Source organism: Mesitornis unicolor, unplaced genomic scaffold (genome assembly GCF_000695765.1).
Source record: "Mesitornis unicolor isolate BGI_N332 unplaced genomic scaffold, ASM69576v1 scaffold3032, whole genome shotgun sequence".
Taxonomy (NCBI): domain Eukaryota; kingdom Metazoa; phylum Chordata; class Aves; order Mesitornithiformes; family Mesitornithidae; genus Mesitornis; species Mesitornis unicolor.
The window spans coordinates 17,324-37,753 of record NW_010166941.1 but is presented as its reverse complement, the minus strand read 5'-3'; the positions used below and the strand labels follow the sequence as shown (position 1 = coordinate 37,753).

The window sequence follows — 20,430 nt, the reverse complement described above, 5'->3', positions numbered from 1 at the left end:
CCCTACACCCTGCTGCTAGTGAGGAGATCCAGTGTATACCAAGGGCTTCTCGCTGGAGAAAGTCGACCCTCGTCCTTCTGACAGGGGAGAAGGTACGACTGGATGACGGCTGAGGATGTGCTATGGAGCCAGGATTCAACTGCTCTGAGCTCTGCGATGGCAGCTCCAGTTTTGGCAGCCCGGAGCAGCCACAGCGAGCGCTGCAGGAGCTCTGCACCATCACAGTGGTATGTACAGAGGCGGGGGAGCGCTCTGGGGCGTGAGTTTTGCTCCACAGAAGTGGATTTGGGTGGAGGGACAGAGAGGGGGGCACAGGGGCGTAGCTGCCAAGCAATCCCAGTCCAGCCAGAGTGTGCACGCTGTCACCTCCTGGGATGACCTCCAAGACAAGCCCTGCCTAGATGACACTCAGCAGTTAGGCAGAAGGTGAGGAAGCAGCCACGACAGCCAAGTCATGTCAGTCAGCCCTCCTGTGTGTCGGCTGGCGTGACAGCTGCTTAGGAGTGGTGTGGGACGGCTTCCTTTGCCCTTGACCTTTCCCATCTCCTGGACCTTCAAAGTGCTTTACAAATATGAATACATCAGGATTTAATTAAAAGCCATCATCTGTAATAAATGGTAACTCTTCCCCCACCAGTAAGTCAGTAGAAATTACACCGGGATGCAGAGTTGTAGTTGGCTCGGTGTGGGCTGCCGGATGGACCAGCAAGGTTTGGCCCACTCAGTTCTCCACTGTGTCCTGCATGACCACAGGCCTTTAATTAGAAGACCGTAAGCTGCTTGGCTCCTCTGGCTCTGGCAGCTGCCTTGCAATTAATATTCCCCCTGCTAGGGCCAGGATTTGCTATGCTCAGCGGCAAGTGAGGCACTCCATCAACTTCAAGTAGCATCAACATCCAGGAAAAAAGCAGTTGGGGTTGGGGGGAGGTGTTGGAAAAGGAAAGGTGAAGACCACAAGGGTGTTTCTGATCCCTGGGTGGGTGCTGGGAAGAGTAATGCTTTTGGCAGCAGCCAGAGGTAGAAAGATACTGCTGGTGGATGCAGCTGGGAGTGAAGTGTGGGAGCCCTGGGATGCTGAATCCACCCTGGTCACCTTACTGGCAAAAGCCGGGTGTTACCCTCGGGCTTGACCAGGCAGGACATAGAAACAGGATGGTGTTACAGCCTCATACTAGCCCTGAGCAGCCCCATCAGCCCCTCTGGGCTCCAAGCAGGTGGGAAGATGGCCTTGATTTGTGCTGAATGGTGGGGTTTTTGCACAGCAAGTCTTGGCATAAGGTGAGAGGGTCCGACCTAGCTGACTATCTCCACAGTCTGCCGTGGTCTTCATTTCCCAGGGAGCCAAAAGACTCCCTGGGGTATGAGGAGAGGGAAGAGGAGGTGGGGAGCAGTTTGCAGTGGGAAGATGATTATCAGCAAAACGGGGCTGAGCTGTTCATGCAGCTGTGTCCCAAAATAACACAGCAGCAGCAGCGTGTCTTGGCTTAGCTGTCTCTCCCAGCCAGGGGTTTGCTGTACCCAGCAGCCCTGCAGCCAGCGTGGCACCAGCATGTGAGCTGCCAGGAGCCTGTTGATCAGCTGTGCTCGTGTGGCGGTGACACATTTTTAAGAATTACACGTTGGCTTTAATTTTCCAAGCTGTGCCTTGTTTTTGTTCGTCCAAAGGACATGGAGCCCAGCTGGGCAAGGGGGAGATGAGGCATCAGCTCAAAAATGCTGCCTTACTTCTTCCAGGAGATTTATTTCTAGCAATGCTGGAAGCAAACACAGCTCAGGTCTTGAAGAAAGAATTGGGAGTTTGGAGTAGTAGCAGCTGCTGGGAAAATCGTCTTTTGCATAGGAATTGAGTAGAGGTGAACTGGAATACCTGAGAAAAGACTTAGACAGCACCAGAGACGTTAGTGAGGAGCTGTGCAATCCCAGCTCTAGTCTCTGTCCTTCTCCTTCCCCTTAAAGGAGATGTGCCAGCACTTAAATAAAAGTAGAGCTTTTTTTTTAAAAAAAAAAAAGAATTGTCAGTAACATGCACACATAGTATGCATGAACAGACCCACACGTGCACACCCTGTTAAATGTGGGAGTATTTTAAATCCGCAGCGGAAATAGGTTTCTTGTTTCATAGAGGATCACTGTATCCATCTTAGGTTAATAGGGAGATAGCAGAGAATATTTCCAAATGGAGATTTAAAACCATAAGGTTTGTTGTGTGCAGAGAGAGAGGTGCCTCCATTATGCACACTTTAGGAGTGTCCCTCAAAGCCAGTTCTCTGCTGATGTCTGCCCAGGACTGAAGTTAGCTTCCAGCCAGCAGGGAGACGGGTGGAGCCGAGCTCTGTGTGTCACTGCCCAACGCATCTGAAAAACGCTGTCCCACTCCCTTTTCTGCATTTTCTGCACCAACTGTCAGCTCTGCTGTTGGCTCCCAGTCACGTCAGCCGGCTGGTTGGTTATCTGCTGCATGTAGAGTTAAGGCTGGAAATGGCTGGCCAAGGTTGCCCTACCTAACTTTCCAAAGAAGTGTGCTAGAAACTGGGGTACCACGAGGTCTGTCTCCAGAGGTTTCTTTCCAGAGAAAGACAGTGAGGAACGGTTGCCCAATTTCCGCTCTCCCACACCCAGGGCTGCCTGAGATTTATGAGTTGTTTCATTATGTATTTGGCTAGCTGGCTGCAAGAAGAGGGCTCCTGGACTGCCCTCTCCTGCTGTGTGCTCAGCAAGTGGCAAGAGTATGTGTCTTGTCTACACACATCTCCTTAGCCCTGCTGGTGGGTCTTAGTCTAGTGCTGGGGTGCCTGCTCATGAGGAGGGGTTTGGGAGATGTGGTTTTAAGTCCTTTCTGGCCTGAGCAGGAACACCCATGTGAATGACCATGCCAGCAACATACTCATCCTCCTCACCCATTTTGCCTCCCTCAGACATCTGACCGCAGTGGCAAGAGCTCCCCGTCCTTCTCTGCTGCTCTCCTGGGAGTTGTGTGGACATTCCTGACTGGAGGAGTCCTGCTAGCGCTCTTCTTTCTTGTCTTCACAATTCGCTTCAGGAAGAACAGGTAAGGGCTTCCCTCCTCTGCTGTGAGACCTTCTGCAAGCTGGGGCAGTGGGGTTGGGCTCCTTCAGGACCAGGCTCTGAGCTGATGGCCAGCTAGGATCAGGAGGGTACAAGCCTGAAGAAACAGCACAGGGCAAGCAAGGGCAGTGCTGGGGATACTGCAGCTTTCTCCATCACACCCAGTGTTGATCACTGGTGTAAACAGAGATCTGATTGCAATTATGGAGACATGGTGGGATAGCTCATATGACTGGAATGCTGTCATGGATGGCTTTTTCAAAGATTTGGCCTAGTGCCATGGTTTAAGCCCAATGGGCAACTGAGCACCATAAGGCCATTCATTCACTTCTCCTGCCCATATGAGATGGGAGAAGAAAAATAAAACAAAGAGTTTGTGAGCCAAGACAAAGGACAGGGAGGGTTTACTCACCACTTACAGTCACAGGCGAAAGACTCATCTTGGGGAGAAAAATAAATAGTTGAATTCATTATCAGTAGCATCAGAGTAGAATAGTGGGAGATACAATCAAATCTTAGAGTCATCACCTTCCTCCCACCCCTCCCTTCTTCCTGGATTCAGCGTTGTTCCTGATTTCTTTACCTTCCCTCAGGCGGTGCAGGGGATGGGAACAGGGGTTGCAGTCAGTTCATCCCATGATGAGGTTTCTGCTGTTCCTTCCTCTTCAGGTGTAGGGAGAATCATAGAATCATGGAATTGTTTAGGTTGGAAAAGACCCTTAAGATCACAGAGTCCAACCATTAACACTGCACTGCCAAGTCCACCACTAAACCATGTCCCTCAGCACCACATCTACACATCTTTTAAATACCTTCAGGGATGGTGACTCCGTCACTTCCCTGGGCAGCCCATTCCAGTGCTTGACAACCCTTTTGGTGAAGAAACGTTTCCAAATATCCAGTCTAAATCTCCCCTGGCACAACTTGAGGCCATTTCCTCTTGTCCTATTTCTTGTTACTTGGGAAAGAGACCGAAATGCATCTCGCTACAACTTCCTTTCACAGGGAGCTATAGAGAGCAATCCTCTTCTCCAGGCTGATCAACCCCAGTTCCCTCAGCTGCTTCTCGTAAGGCTTGTGCTCCAGACCCTTCACCAGCTTCGTTGCTCTTCTCTGGACATCTCCATAGCCCTCCCCTGCTACCAAAAAACAAAACCCCTCACAGAAACCCGATACACCTAGCAGTGACCTCCACCAGCTCCCTCAGTACTTGTGGGTGCATCCCATTGGGCCCATGGATTTATAGATGTCCACTTAACTTAGTTGTTCTCTAATCCAATCCTCTTCAACCAAGGCAAAGTCTTCCTTTTTCCTGACTTCCTCTGTGGTCTCGAAGGTCTGGAACTCCTGAGGGCTGGACTTAGCAGTAAAGACATAGGCAAAGGAGGCATTCAGTAACTCCGCCTTCTCTGTATCATCCGTCACCAGGGCACTCACTTTGTTCAGTAGCAGGCCCACATTTTCCCTAGCCTTCATTTTGCCTCCAGTGTACTTGAAGAAGCCTTTCTTCTTGTCCTTGACCTCCCTTGCCAGGTTTAATTCTAAGGAGGCCTTAGCTTTCCTTGTTGCATCCCTTCATCCTCCAACAATGTTCTTGTATTCCTCCCAAGTGGCCCCTTCTTCCATGTTCTATAAACTTCCTTCTTCCACTTGAGTTTATCCAGTAGCTTCCTGCCCAGCCATGCAGGTTTCCTGGCTCCCTTACTTGATTTCCTACTCATAGGGATGCTCCAATCCTAAGCACGGAGGAAATGGTGCTTGAATGTTAACCAACTCTCTTGAGCTGCCTTAGCTTCTAGGGGGCTGAACCTAATTTCAACCCTGAAATCCAGAGTTGTGATCCTGCTTGTTTCTCTGTGACTACTGCACATGATCCTGAACTCCACCATCTCATGGTCTCTACAGCCAAGGCTGCCCCCAGGGTTCATATCCTCAACCAGTCCCTCCTTGTTTGTCAGTACAAGGTCCAGCAGCGCTCCTCTCCTTGTTGGCTCCTCCACCACCTGTGTCAAGAAGTTATCATCAGTGCACTGCAGGAACCTCTTGGACTGTGCATGCTTGGCTGTGCAGCCTTTCCAGCAAATGTCAGGGTAAATAAAGTCCCCCATGAGAAACAGGGCCTGTGACTGTGGGGTTACTTTCAGCTGTCTGTAGAACTGCCTGCATCCCAGTCTCAACCACTTGATTTACTGAAGCAGCGTGGTGTTGAGTTTGGTGGTCACCTTAATTGATTACCAAATTAATTAGGTCCGTGAAGATACTCTCAGAGCGAAGCTGTTACGAATGTGTGTTATTTATTTGCACTGCAGCAAATTAATACGGCTCTGCCTTGGGAGTGAAAGGAGACCTTTTTTGTCTTGCAGCTGAAGGGGTGAGCTGGTTAATGTCTTTCCCTGGGCTGAGGCATGGTGAGAAAAGCAGGGAGGGAGAGAGCCAGGTTGAATCCCAGGCTCTGCATTGCTTCAGAGGCAGCAAGAAGCAGGAAGGAGCTCAAGGGTAAAGCAGCAGATTGAAGGAATGGAGCTATATGGAGAGATGGCAAGAGCTACAGCTTTCACTTGATGCGCTTGCTGGAGAAGGGTGACAGGTCAGGAGAGATCGGTGGGTCGATTCTCCCCTCCCTGAATGCAATTACAGCATTATGAGTGATGGAGTGAAATTACAGAGGGGAAGCTGTAACCTGAACATTGCTGGCAGCTTCTTGAAGTTGAGACTGTGCTGAGGGTGGAGGTATCTCCTCAAAGGAAGAAGCAGTGGGAAGAGTCTTTTCCTGGAGGCATTTTTAGCTGCTGTACCCAAAGTGTACCACTGGTGAGCTTTTCCACTTCCACCCCTTTACAGCAGAGGACAATGGAGGAGGATGTTGGCCTTGAACCTGGGGTGCTGGGCTGGGTGTTGTGCCATATGCCACCTGCGTGACTGTGGGGTAATGCTTCCCCTGGCCCTGTGCTGCTGGCAGGGGCATGGGTAGCAAAGAGACCCAGCTGTGGTGACCCCGCCTGCTTTGCTGCTAAAAGCCCATGGCTTCCCACAGTTTTGTCCATAGGGACGCTGGCTGAAGCTGGTTCAGGGATGCTTTTCTGTACCACAGATCCATGCAAGGGATAGAGGTGTCATGGAGCAAGTCTGGTACCCATCCATTTTGGGGAGAAGGTATCTTACTGTCCCACAGGAGTGTCAAGGTAGGGCAAAATGAAGTGCTTCAAGGATAGTGAAGCACTTCAGCAGTACAGGGGAGAGGATGGGGTGTGCACCATGGAGCAATGGCTGTGCTTTTGGAGGAGCTGTGAACAGCAGGGGCTCAGAGGTGACAGCATGTCAGCATTTCTTATGGCTATCATCATCCCTGTAAGGGGACCTTGCCCTGTGCTGCCAGGTGATGACGCTCACTAACTGTCACCACCTTCCCTGCTTTGTTTCCTGGAGGATCGTGAAGATGTCCAGCCCCAATCTGAACATTGTGACCCTGCTGGGCAGTGGCTTGACTTACACTAGTGCTTACCTCTTTGGGATTCCAGAGCAGAGCCTGCCATCCAGAGACTCAGTGGAAAAGCTTGTTCAGGTGAGCTGGGGGTTTTGCTGAGATGGGTGCCTTCACACCTGCACACATGTGCGTATACATGCACGTTTGTCCATGCTGTCTTTTGGCTGCAGCCTGTCACCACCTTGCTGCTGGGCTGTGGTTTCCACACGTGCAAAATGCAACCAGATGCTTTCTGTCTGAACAGCCTTTGCTGTTTGTGCAAACCACAGGGTGGGATGGACACAAGGCAGGTCCCCAGGGGAGAGGGCAGCACCTGCGGCAGCAGTTACACAGGCGGGTGGGCTGCTGGGCTTGTACAAGTGCAATAGGGAGAGGGGAGCCTGAAGGGAGATGGGATCCTCTGTGCAGCCCCTGCCTGGCATGGCACAGGTGCTGCGAAGTTGTGGATGAGTTTTTTGGCTGCAAAGCAGATCTTTATCAAAATACGGCCCTGTGTGATGAACCCCTGGGGCAGCCACCCTGCCAGACCAGGGACTGGGCATGCACCCAGGTGGGAGAGTGGGAGGTGAGAGAGAGCACGCTGTGCGTCCTGCTCGGCCTCTGGGCTGAGGGTAATTAACGGAGGTGACAGTGAGTGATTTATTGGTGCTGGGACCTTCCATGCCCCTGCCACTCACAAGCTGCCTGGCTTTCCCTGCCGGCTCCTCCAACCAGAGCCTCTCAGGGTGAGGAGGAAAATCACAGAATCTCAGGAGTTGGAAGGGACCTCAAAAGCTCATCCAGTCCAACCCCCCTGCCAGGGCAGGATCACCTAAACTAGGTCACACAGGAACGCGTCCAGGTTGGCCTTGAATGTCTCCAGAGAAGGAGACTCCACAACCTCTGTGGGCAGCCTGTTCCAGTGCTCTGTCACCCTCACAGTAAAAAAGTTTTTCCTCATGTTCGCATGGAACCTCCTATGCTCCAGCTTGCTCCCATTGCCCCTTGTCCTGTCATTGGACATCAGAGAGAAGAGCCTGGCTCCCTCCTCCTGACACTTGTCCTTTACAAATTTATAAACATTAATGAGGTCACCCCTCAGTCTCCTCTTCTCCAAGCTAAAGAGACCCAGCTCCCTCAGCCACTCCTTGTAAGGGAGATGCTCTACTCCCTCGATCATCCTTGTGGCCCTGCGCTGGACTCTTTCAAGCAACTCCCTGTCCTTCTTGAACTGAGGGGCCCAGAATTGAGCACAGTATTCCAAAAGGCAGGCAGCAGGCATGTCTGCAGAGGAATGCACACCTTTCATTTCTTTCACCCTGTGGCCAGCTTTCTAGTATCCGAAATGACCCTCCAGAAGACCACAGACACATCCTCACCTACCTTTATTGGATCTCATCTGGGTAAGAGGGTGCGGGGTGTCCCTGCAAGCCCCACGGCTGCCCCTTCAGCCCCCTCACTCTGCTTCCCCCCTGCAGGTGCGGCTCTGCCTGCTGTGCGTGGGGACCTCCCTGGTGTTTGGCCCCGTCCTGGGGAAAAGCTGGCGACTGTACAAGGTGTTCACCCAGCGAGTACCGGACAAGCGGGTGGTGAGTACACAGCACACAGGGGAGTAGGGGGAAACTCCTCAAGGGCGGCAAACACCAGCAAGTCCCAAACCAGTGCAGAATAGCACATAGAACCAGCATATGACAGGGATAGGTGGCAGAATCGCAGCTGTAGGGTGCCAGAATCACAGCTCTGGTTTAACACCCAGCTGGGCATGGGCTCCTCACTTATTCCTGCTCAGTGAGACAGGAGCTTTTCCACTCTACAGCCCTGCCAGGCTGCCTGTTCCCCCATGGAGTCCCAGTCCCATCACTGAGCAAGGTCTTGTTCTCATTCTACGTTGTCCATGTGCCTTCATTACGCTACACAGTGGTGATTGTGTCCAGGTCTGTGCTAATTGTTTTTGCTGAATGAAAATAAACCAGGTATCCTCATGGGCATCTGACGTAGGACCATCCCCAGACACATCTGATCTCCTCTTGAGGGGAGGGAGGGAGTGCTGGGTACTCCTCTGCAGCACTGAAGGAAGGGGATACAGCAGCTGGGAGTGCTGTATATATATTCCACCTATACGAATTTGTGCACATAACAGTGCACTTACAGCTTTCAGTGGCCACTTTCCAATGGTAAAAAAAAATAGACTCCCATTTCTGAGGCACTGGGATCTGTGTTAAACTTGAAAATTACATTCCCCACCCTTTTTGCATTTGCTTGTGATATGGGCATAAGGGATGATACTCTCGTTTTGGCAGAGCTGTTTTGAATCATAGCATTTACCAGCTAGCCACACCATTAGGGAGGGTTTCTACCTAGCCCAAAGCCTGATTAGGTCTCCAGGAGTTTAGGAGCTGAAGACAGAGATCCTGTGGCTGACTGGGATGTAGGTGAGCTGCTGGACTCCACTCTGGGGGAATTATTAGGATGGACATATTCCTTGGAAGAAACAACGAGAGACCCAGGAGACAGAGGTTATTGGCATCCATTTGCCCCCAGCGGTAATGCTTGCTTCTTGCATGTTTGCAGATTATCAAAGACCTCCAGTTGCTGGCAATGGTGGCAGTGTTGGTGCTGGCAGATGCCGTGTTGCTCTTGACGTGGGTATTCTCTGATCCAGTCCAGTGTTTCCGAAGCCTCAGCGTCTCACTGCGGGTAAAGGGATGAGGAGGGGCGGTGGAGTGTTGCACCATGTCCCATCAGATTTCTGTGGGCAGTCAGGTATTTGGAGGTGCTGTTTAAAAAAAAATAGAAAGAAAAACAAGCTAGAAAGCTGCCTGCACACTTTGGGTTGGGTTTATGTCTGGTTTGTTATAGAGATGAGAGTCTGCTGCAAAATTTCCAGATCTGTGCAGGTCACCTGCATGACACACGAGAGGTCCTGCAGATACACACAAGCACCTGCAGATGCTTTGGAGGAAGGTTTAACCAGCCCTGTTGGCAGCAGAGTGCCAAAATCTTCCTCACTTTAACCTTCTGCCCCTGGCAGCATCAGCTTTGGCCTTTCCTTTTAGGAATTTCAAGAGGAGACCCGCTTAGATGTGTTGACCTGTCTGCCCATCAGTCTGTGCCTGCTCCCAGGCCGGGCAGCACTCTTCACTTCTGCCTTCCCTTTGCCTCCTAGGCGACAGAGAAAGGCATGAGCTGCTCAGTGAGCCGGGTGCAGTCCTGTGCATCTCTTTATTCCGATCTCTGGCTCGTTCTCATTTTAGGGTTTAAGGTACGTAACCTCTTTATTGATTCTTGCATCGTATCTCACCTCCTCCCAGTCTCACAGCCTGAACTGTTTAGCAGCATTCGTGGTTTTGCTGCAGCTCCCAAGTCACATGCCTATTGCAGATTCCAGCTACTCCTGTTCATCTTGAAAGCCCTCCCATTTCTGGGCCTTCCCATCTTGATGTTTTCTTGCATTCCCTTGTAAAAGCTCTGTTAGCCCCTTTTTCCCGGTCTAACCATCTCTTTTACCTACATTGTGCACATGCTGTCTCTCTAGTTCTCTTCCTTCAACCCCCCATGCCTCATCTATGTCCCTTCTTAAAACTTGTGTCTTGCTGTTTTCTGAAGCACGCTTTTTCCTTAAAGCCTCAGATGCTCAGTGATGCATCTCAGCCTGAGTCCTCTGACTCTAAATCAAGGAGATGCTGCTGACAAGTGCTTGGTGTCTGCCTTTGCAGGATGTGTATCAGCTTAATTATACCACTGAGGTACACTTTCACTGGTGTAGCTTCGCACATGGCCGTTCTTATTCCAGCAGAGTTAGTTATACTGATGTAACTATGTAGGTATAATTATCGCTGTAATTATCTGTGGTCTCATGTGTCTCTGGGTTGACGGAGGCTGGACGCATTTCAGAAAGCTGATGTTGATGAAGCTTGTGAGATCACAGCCTTTCTTTGGGAACGGCTCCATCTCTGCGTGCAGTGCAGGCAGTTCCTTTCTGACTCACTGTAATGTAATACTCATTGACCATCTACCCAGACTCATAGGAGAAAGAGCAGAAAGAGACCTCATGACATGGCCAAGTCCCTCTCGCCCCTCTACTTCATTTTAAAGACATTAGTCCAGCCTGTCCTTAAAAGTCCTTTGGTGCTAGGAGTTGCAGGCATTCCCTGGGCTTTCAGTGCTGTGTCTCCACCTCTGATTGTCTGCAGTTTGTGTTAGGGTTTAGACAGGTAATGCTTTTACCTACAGCTCCTACAGACTGCTTTCTGAAATAGAACATCCCCGTTATCAGTCCCAGATACTCTTAGTTGGCGTTGTGTTGAACCTGAACCTGATCCTATCTACGTACCGGGGGTCATGGAGTTATTTCTTTACTGGTTTTCCTGGAGTTAATCTGGATTTACACTCATGTGAGAGTAGGCTCTATCTCTGTGTGTACGTAGCACTTATCTTCCACAGTGTTTATGTCCTTTGTGAAGCCGCTCAGTGTATTATCCTGGTTTTACTGGCACAGAGCAATGAACAGAAATGACTTGCCAAGGACGTGTCTGAAATTGGGAGCGAAGTCCTCTGCTAGAGATTAAAACAAACAAACAAACAAACAATTTAGTCCCGTGTTTACTGAAAATCCTAGTTTGCCAGACGGCAATGCTGTTGTCTGTCCCAGATAGGCAATATGAATTTTAAATGGGACATTGGTGACGGTTTTTTTTCTTGCTCAGGGATTAGGAGTTGGTTTGCCTTTGGCCATGTATGGGGTTATGATCCAGTGCAGATCCTGTGAAGCAGGGTTGGGCATCAGCCTAGTCCTCAGTGAGACAGGTCTCACTATTACAACCCCTTCTTGAGAATTCATGGTGCTTTGTAGCTGGGAGTCTTACCAGAGACAGTGGACGTGAACCTCTCTTACCTTTACGAGTGTCCCTCCAGACCCTAACCCTGGCAGTAGTCATCACTGTCATCAAGGAGCCTCAGCACAGAGGGATCCAGAAAGATCTACAGAACATATGCACCATGGGTCACAAAGCACTTCTTGATGCCCAAATAACAATTTAATGTCTCTTAGTAAAAGACCAACAATTGCACTTATTGGGTAGCACAGTAAGAGTCTGTTCAATAATGTAGGAGTCATGTTCCCTGTATTTGGGGTCCTTGAAGGAGCAGAGATTTTATTAGTTGGTATTTCCAAATGATCCTGAAAGCAGACTATGCCCTGCACTACAGAGGTGGGCAAAAAATTCTTGGTGTTTCCTGCCAGTGTGCCCTGGGGAAGGAGGGATTCAGCCTGTGAGTGGTTTAATCCTGAGCACACTGGAAAGATGCCTGTGTGAGACACTTGAGGGGTAGTGTAGTGAGGAGCCTGCTCTGAAACAGCCAACCCACCCTGGAGGAGGGAGAGCCCCTGTGTACAGAGCATTTCTCTAGCCCCTTTCACCGCTGCTAGAGTCAGGCAGGAAATGGTGAAGGGAAGGAAGAAGAATTGCACCTGGTAGTTTCCTGGATTTCTATTTAAAGAGGCACCAAGTGCATCCTCTTCCCTCCAGTCTAAACCTCCATTTCTTCTGCCTTACCTTTTCCTTCTGAATCTCCTTCCTGCTCCTTCAGAGGTATATCTTTGCTCCTTGATGGCACCCCACCACTGCATCCCCACAGGGACCTCTGTCTCTTGTCTGTCCACCTTTGCTGCTCCTGCTTCAGGCTGCCCAAGTGTGGGTTTTCACATCTTGCTACTCTTGACTGTGCCCTGCTCTGTGGATCACCTGCTGACCTGACCCTCTGCTCCCCACGCCCCTCGGCCAGGACCCCCACAGCTCACCAGCACCTTCATTCCTGCCCTCCTTCCCCAGCCCCACTTTGGACCTGCAGCAGCGTGCTGGGCGTTTGCTGCGGTGTCACCACCACACACTGAAAGTCTGCATTATAGATCAAAGAGCATTAATTAGGATTGTGCTGAGTGTATCTGAGCTCACCGGATTTGGTACGAGGTGCGGGTTGACACCACCAGGCTGTAATTTTCCACACTCTGGAAACCTCTCTTTTCTGCTTCCAGAGTATCCTCCTGCTGTATGGGACCTACTTGGCTGGTCTGACCGACAATGTCAGCTCCCCACCAGTCAACCAGTCTCTGACACTCCTTGTCGGGGTCAACCTCGTTTTCCTGGCTGCCGGCACTGTCTGCTTAGTCCACCGTTTCTTCCGTGCTTGGCACAACTTGCTGTTTGGTTTCACCTCTGGAGGTATCTTCATGTGCACAACCACGATCAACTGCTTCATCTTTGTCCCACAGGTATGCTGCCACCTCTGTCCCACCACCTGGCTGGAAATGGGCATGTTTCTGGAGTTTAATAACAGCAGCTGTCTGGGCTGAAGCACTTATTTTTCCGCTTCTTCCCCCAAATGTTTGGACTCACCTGCACAGCTCATCCTCCAAGCCCCAATGGCCCTGCTTCCCCAAGCAAGTCCCCTGAGTCTCCAAGTAGTACAGGCACCTTGCAGAGCTGATGCTCAGAAACCCTCCTGCAAGGGCATGCTGTGGCTGGCAGCCACACAGAGGGCACATGTGGAGGCGAGGCAGCTGCTTCCCTCCTCCCCCTCCATGTTGGTGGTTGGATCAGTCTTCCATGCAGTTGTCCTCTCCTCATACCCCACACACCCACTCCCACCAAGGGCTCCTGCCCATGACAGGGATGGAAGTGGGCTCTGGCAATCCAAGTGGCCTTGGCAGGCTCCGAGGCTTCATGGCTGCTGGTGGTCCCTGGGGAGGCTGTCCTCCTCTGCGCTCTCAGAGGAGGAAGCTGGGCTTTGCTGCAAGTGAGGGGGAGGACACAGAGATGTTCTGAGGAAGCCTTTTGTGGCAAGGCAAGGCTCTTCTGCTTCCCATGTCCTTCAGGAGCAGCCACGACGTTAGTGGGAAAAATGCTCCCATTGTTATAGGGAGAGGAAACAGTTGTTTACTCAGTGTTATGTTTGGAGGGATGTTTGGGCTCAAGGAAATGAGGTGAGAAAGGGAGGAAGAGGTGAAGCTGAAGAAAGAGCAAATCTGTGTGAGAGAGGCCTCAGGGGATCTTACCAATGTGCATAAATACCTGTGGGGGTGGAGTAGGGAGGGGAGAGCCAGGCTTCTCAGTGGTGTCCTCTGACTGGACTGGGGACAATGGGCACAAACTGAAACACAGGAAATTCTGTTTAAACATCAGAAAAAGGGGCTTATTTTCTGTGAAAGCTGCTAAGCACTGGAGTAAGTTGCCCAGAGAGGTTGTGGAGCCTCCATGCTTGGAGACACTCAAGAGCCAGCTGGACACAATCCTGGGCAGCCTGCTTCAGCTGACCTTGCTTGAGCAGGGCAGTTGGATTAGGTGATCTACAGGGGTCCCTTCCTCCCTCAGTCGTTGCAGTGTAACTGCAGAGTCCCAACTCACTAGATGACCAGCCCACAGGCGCAGGATCCAAACCTCCCCTGACAAGCACCAAGCCTGCTGGCAATGCTCTGCCAAGCCTGAGGTCTCTTGGAGTGAAGGTGGAGGAGCTGATGCACTCTGCCTGTACCATTTTTTCTGCTGTAACCTGGGGGTCTTGAAGATTTTATTTAATTTGAATCTTTTAATTCATCAGCTTGTGTTTCCTAATGGGCTTGCTCTTCTATTGCTCATCCGAGATTGATGAGCAGCTGGAGCTGGGCTATACAATGCTTCCACACAGACACAAGATGAAGAAACGGATCCTAAATGTTGCTGGTTTTCAGCTTGTCACTGGTGATTCGAGGATAAGGAGGCGTGCGTGTCACTGTCTTTGTCTGCCACAGAGTCAGGGAGAAGGGGGAAGGGGCTTTCACAGCCGGCTTAGATGTTGCAGCACAGGCAGGCATCTATCCTCTGTGCGCTAAAAGCTGGAGTCAGGGATAGGGTAGGACTCAGATAGGTGGGAGGCTCCAAGCGAAACTGCAGCCCCTGGCCCAGCCATCTCTCGCTGCTCCTCCATCACACCCTGCCTTTGTCTCCTCTTCTCCGTCCCTTTGTCTCCTTCGCGCTTAAGCTGCCTCTGGCTCCCGCCGCATCGGCAGGGGCTGTGCGTGCCGCACCGATAACGCCCTCTGCTCCTCCCCAGCTCAGGCAGTGGAAAGCCTTTGAAGAAGAAAGCCAAACCGTGAGCCAGATGGCAAAATACTTCACCAGTCCGAGCAGGAGCTGCCACTCTGTGTACAGCGAGGAGCAGCTCTACCAGCTGATAGGGGAGAAAAACTCCATGAAGCGGCTGCTCACTGAGGTACGGGGCTCTGCTGTCCCCACTCCAGCTTCTCCCCTTCCTTTTTGTGGGCTTAAGCCTTTGCAGGGTGGGAAGCACTTCCTTATACCCTGCTCCGCACTGGCACTCGCCATCCAGCGGCTTCCCTCCAGAAGGGAAGAGTCGCTTTGTTTTGTCACATCACTCTGCACCCCAGAGCACCAAAATTTAGGCTTAATCTGGAGGGGGAGAGCACGGTTAATTTGGAGGGGAGAGGCTATCTCCCCACCCTTGTGCTTTGTCACCCATGCTCATGAGTGGGAGCTCCTTGGCTCAGACAGCCACCTGCCCCAGTGCACTCCTTCCCACACCTGCATCTGGGGGGCTCTGGAGGTCTCTGGGGAGGGAGAGAGAGATCACGTGCGCTGCTGGTTTGGCTCTTGCAGGCCAGCTGCCATACTGTGTTGGAGCACCACTCTGTGCAGAGAGGGGTGGTTTGTTTTCTGGCAGTGCCTGCTTCCAAATCAGCAGCGTTTTTGTACCCTCCACCTGCCCGACGCTTGACAGGCATATTTGTTTAACACAGAAAAACGCCGTGATTGAAAGCCTGCAGGAGCAAGTGAGCAGTGCCAAGGAGAAGCTGATGAGGCTGATGTCTGGGGAGAGCATCTACGACCCCCATGCACCAGCAGTGGCTCCCTGCATCCAGAGCTCAGGGAGGTGCGAGGCTGCGCCGGAGGACTGCTGCTCCCCAGATCCAGAGAGGGAAGGGTGGCAGCCTCCCCACTCAGCGGGTACACGGCCTCTTTGCAGTGATGCTCAGGAGCACATGCGGCAAGGAGACCCTGTTTCCTCTCAGGCACTGCTTTTTGACATGGAGGATGGCCTCGAACCTGGCCTGAGAGATGCCCAGGAGCGCGGGAGGTCTGCAGGGCAGGGGCAGCCTCCAGAGCAGCTGCCAGGTCAGGACATGTCAGCTGGTGTGGCCTGGGAATCTTCCCCTAAAGTCAGCTACGTGAGCAGTGAGAAGCTGCGGGAGATCTTGCAAGAGCTGAGCCTGGATGGCAAAACTTACAGCCCAGCCTTACCTGGGGGACACCCACATGGTAACCAGCGTCCCCCAGGTGAGCAGGGAGGAGCATGGGGGGCCCAGGAGGACTACCCAGACATCCGCATGCCCCGCAGCCCCTACCTGGCAAGGCGGCGACGGAGAATCCCCCTGCCCTCTGCTCCCACCCACTTCACCAGGCATTTGTCCCCTCGTGCTGGCCACGGGGTGAAGGAGACAGGTGTCTGGGACCGTGGGGAGTCGACATGTATCTCCCTGGGGAGGGAAGGAGAGATGGCTGGTGGAGGGATCCTTCACCCATCAGCACCGTCCCGTCTAGCCGTTCCTGGGGAGGTCTGCCTCCAGCCAGAGGGATGGCCAGGGTGGCCAGAGTCTCAGGGTGCTTTGCCATGCATCCCACGGGAGCAGCATCGGCAGCAGGGCGCACCGAGGGGACCCACCGAGCCCTCCCTGCGCTCACTCTACTATTACCCAGATTCTGACTCCAGCAGCAGCAGCAGCTCTGAGGAGATGTTTCACGGCTGCCACCGGCCCTGCTGTGAGGTTTGCTTCCAGAGCCCACGCGGTTCCCTGGGCAGCAGTAGCACAGACACTGACACAGAGCCTAGCGGCTGTGCGGGCCACTGGACAGAGCACCTCAGCAGGCCTCAACCTGTGGTGAATTTTAAAGAAGATCTGAAACCCACCTTTGTGTGACTGGGAGCACCCCTGCGCTGAAGACAAGTGCGCTCCTGCCCTTGAAACACTGGGTGTTTTCAGTGATGCTAAAGCCATGCACCCCTCCCAGGAGTGCATCTTGTTCCGGCAGCTGGGGGTCGGAAATAAATCTTGCCCTGCTTTGGGTTGCTGTTTCAGCCCCAGCCTGGTCAGCAGTGACTGTGTTTGGCCAAGAGGTGGTTGGCAGCACTCAGAGAGGGTGGTGGTGGTTTTATCTTGCCTGCTCCGGTCAGCTGCCTGCGCCCTGCAGATACCACGTCTGTCTGTCCTGGTGCCAGCAGCGTAAAGACTGAGGCTGACTGGCCTGCAAGAGCGCAAACCTCATCATCTTGGAGAGGCTCCCCTGTGAGCACTGGGTGATTCGCACCAGCAGGGAGCAACACCGCATCTCAGAAACACATGTGGGTTCTTGCACATAGCAGACAGACAGAGGACCCCTTCCCCCAAGGCTGTCGATGCCAGACCTCCCACCAGCATCCCACCCAGCTGGAGGCTGGAGACAGCTGGACTCCAGGAGTGGTTGCAGGCACCCACTCACCTGGGGTACTGCTCCCTGGCAAAACAAGGACCTCTCAGTGGGGCGCATCCAGGAGACTTTTGGGGGTGGGGGTGGGGGGGGCAGGTTTTGGTAGCATCTGAGTGAGAAAGTGGAGTCCAAAGGTGCCATACCTGGAGGTGTCTTTGTGTTTTGTGTAGTTCAGTTGCGTGGTCATAGGAGAGACTCTGGTCAGAGCTGAAGGGAAAGACAAGTTAGCAATTGTAAAAGATGACCTGAAAAGGGTTTTCTTTTTCTTTTTTTCTTTTTTTTGCCTTGGTTTTTTTCAGGCTTGTGCCTTTCTCTCTGTATTTGTATGAATGATGTAGTCTGAAATGAGGTTTGTTTAAATTAATATGGTCTGTTTAAAGTTTATCTTAGAAATATCAAGAACAGTAAATCTGGTCTGCCCACTTTCGTTGGGATATTTGTGAAGGCATTTCAGTGTATTGTTTTCTTCTCAGAAGTTTGAGGTGCTAAGACCTGGTTCCCAGTGCATTAAAAAACCCTCTGAAGAAAGGTTTTATTTAAAGGGCAGGTGACAAGAGGAATCACAAACCCAGTTTTGAATGATGTGTGTTATCACTGCCCTCTCCGTTATCCTTTATGTTTATGAAATCTCTCACTGCTGTGAGTCACTGGTGTCACCTTCCCCTCCCCCCATCACCTCTATGGTTTTCCAAGCTTGCTGAATTCCTAGGGCAAATCAGATACCTATGGCAAACCAAAATCAATAATCTTATGGGGAAAAATATTCCTGTAGCCCCTCTTCACTTCTAAAATGGAAACACTCCAGAGGGTAATCCAAATTTTTTTTTTGGTCAACTTTTGCTAACAGAAAGCAGTTTCCTTTGGTTTTTCTTCCACAGCTGTCTGAGCACTTGTGGCTCTGGCCTGTGTGAAATGCATTGACTGAGGGTCCCCTACTGCTGTGGAGTGAATCCACAGTGGAGACCAGAAACAGAGAAGCTCTGATGGGGTGTGGAAAGCCTCTGTGGTCCCAGCAGAGAGGAAGGCTGCTGGTGTGGGGGCATGCTGAACAAGCCAGGGGTGGGTAGGAGCAGGGCCGGCAGCAGGGGTCGGGGTAGAAAGGCTTGCAACAGGGTGTCCCTCCACACCGCTTTCTCAGGTACCCACAGAAAGCAGCTTTTAATCATCTTAATCCACTCTGTGCCGTGTTGAAACCACTGGGAGCTCATACAGAGCCAGAAAGCAGTTTATATATTTATGACCATCATTTTTGACACGTGTCTGCAGAGCTGGGGTGCCAGCGGGGTCACCCCAAGGCTGCGCCGCCCCGGACGGGGGCCTCTGGCTGCCCCTCTGCAGGGGCGAGGCCCGAGGAGCCCGGTAGGGGTTGGGAGAGTTCTGCCGGTGGGGCTGGGGTGGCTCCTTCCCGACTCGGGGCTTGGGAAAAGCCGGCTGCAGTTTTACAATGCTCGCAGCAGGGGCTGCTGCTGCCCCATCGGGTGCGCAAACAAACCTCCAGCGTCCCACGCAGCGCATCCCGCGGCATCCCCACGCTGGGACATCGGGTGGGACAGGGAGGTGGCTGGGACGCTCTAGGGACCCCATGAAATCTGGGGCAAAGCCACTTCTTCAAATTGAGGCTGACTTCTCACCAGTGCGTTTAGAGTAGCACTTTGGGGCTAGGAAATACCGCAGCACAGTCAAAGGAAATGATCAACCACGACGACACCTGCAAGCAGCTGATATAAAAATTAACTTAAAATCCACTAGCAAATGCAGGAAAATGCTCCGGAGGACTTTGAACGTGTAGTTTGTCAGGAAATTCATCACTGGAATGTGGGGCACTTGCTTTTCTGTCTGGTGACCAGCAACCATGAACTGAAAAGTGCACATTGTGTGGATGCACCTAGTAGGAAGGCCAGTTGCATTCTGGCTTGTATCAGAAATAGTGTGGCCAGCAGGAGTAGGGAAGCGATTGTCTTCCTGTACTTAGCACTGGTCCCGAACCAACAAGTAGTCATGAACCAATTGTTGAACCAGCAAGTGAGCTAAACCATGATCTCACTTCAGAACCAACTGGAACCAAATCTAGAACTTTAAACTGATCTAGAACCTGCTCTAGAACCACCTTCCTACCAAACCCCCAACTCCAGAATTCTTCCCTGCTCTAGAAATGACTGCACCAACACCCTCCTTGCTCTACAACCAACCAAACCCTGAAAACCAGCCTTTGGAAGGGATCTGGACTCTAGGGCCAACCCAGATTATAGGACCCTGGCCTAGGTATGAGGTTCAACAAGGTCAAGTGCCGGGTCCTGCACTTGGGTCACAACAACCCCATGCAACACTGCAGGTGTGGGGAAGAGAGGCTGGAAAGTTGCCTGGTGGAAAAGGACCTGGGGTTGTTGGTCAACAGCCAGCTGAAGATGAGCTGTGGTGTGCCCAGGTGGCCAAGAAAGCCAACAGCATCCTGGCTTTGATGATTCCTCATTCCACTATGAGGAATAGTGTGGCCAGCAGGACCAGGGCACTGGTGAGGCTGTACCTCGAATCCTGTGCTCAGTTTTGGGCCCCTCACTACAAGAAGGTCACTGAGGTGCTGAAGCATGTCCAGAGAAGAGCAACGAAGCTGGTGATGGGTCTGGAGTACAAGTTGTATGAGGAGCGGCTGAGGGAGCTGGGATCAATCAGCCTGAAGGAAAAGAGGCTGAGAGGAGACCTTTTTGCCTTATACAGCTGCCTGAAAGGAGGTTGAGGTGAGATGCGTTTTGGTCTCTTTTCCCAAGTAACAAGAAATAGGACAAGAGGAAATGTCCTCAAGTTGTGCCAGGGGAGATTTAGACTGGATATTTGGAAACGTTTCTTCATCAGAAGGATTGTCAAGCACTGAAATGGGCTGCCCAGGGAAGTGATGGAGTCACCATCCCTGGAAGTATTTAAAATATGCATAGATGTGGTGCTGAGGGCCATGGTTTAGTGGTGTACTTGATAATCTTAAGGGTCTTTTCCAACCTAAACAATTCCATGATTCGACTTTCTACACACACACAGAAGGCTGATGCAGTTCATACGTGCACGAGCATTTGCACACATAAAAACTCACTGGTGCTTTTGATGACTCCCAGCTCTGGCATCCCCTGTATCTTGCAAGGAATTTGCATTTGATTCAGGTGAGGAAGAGCCATAGCACCATGTGGTGGATTGAGTTGCCTGCACATGAGAAGGAAGGACAGAGCAAGATGGTGGCTGCCTTTCTTTGCCATAACTATTATGGGATCTTTGCATCAGGCATTGCACAGGCACACCGAGGAGCTTGCATGCTGCTTAACTTTACGCATCTGGCTTAGGCACTCAATTCAGCATTCAGTGTCCCCCCCAGCTCTTCACTAGGTCTTTGGAGCAGCC

General features: G+C 51.7%; 1 protein-coding gene across 1 annotated transcript; it reads left to right on the top strand.

Moving 5' to 3' along the window:
- The first annotated feature begins 122 nt into the window (after positions 1-122).
- Positions 123-16,499, top strand: GPR156 (G protein-coupled receptor 156). Its single transcript, XM_010195131.1, has 9 exons — positions 123-227; positions 2,916-3,049; positions 6,493-6,628; positions 8,008-8,118; positions 9,101-9,226; positions 9,696-9,791; positions 12,564-12,800; positions 14,618-14,776; positions 15,321-16,499. Exons 1-9 carry the CDS (start codon positions 123-125, stop codon positions 16,497-16,499), a joined length of 2,283 nt encoding a protein of 760 aa, XP_010193433.1.
- The last annotated feature ends 3,931 nt before the right edge of the window (positions 16,500-20,430 follow it).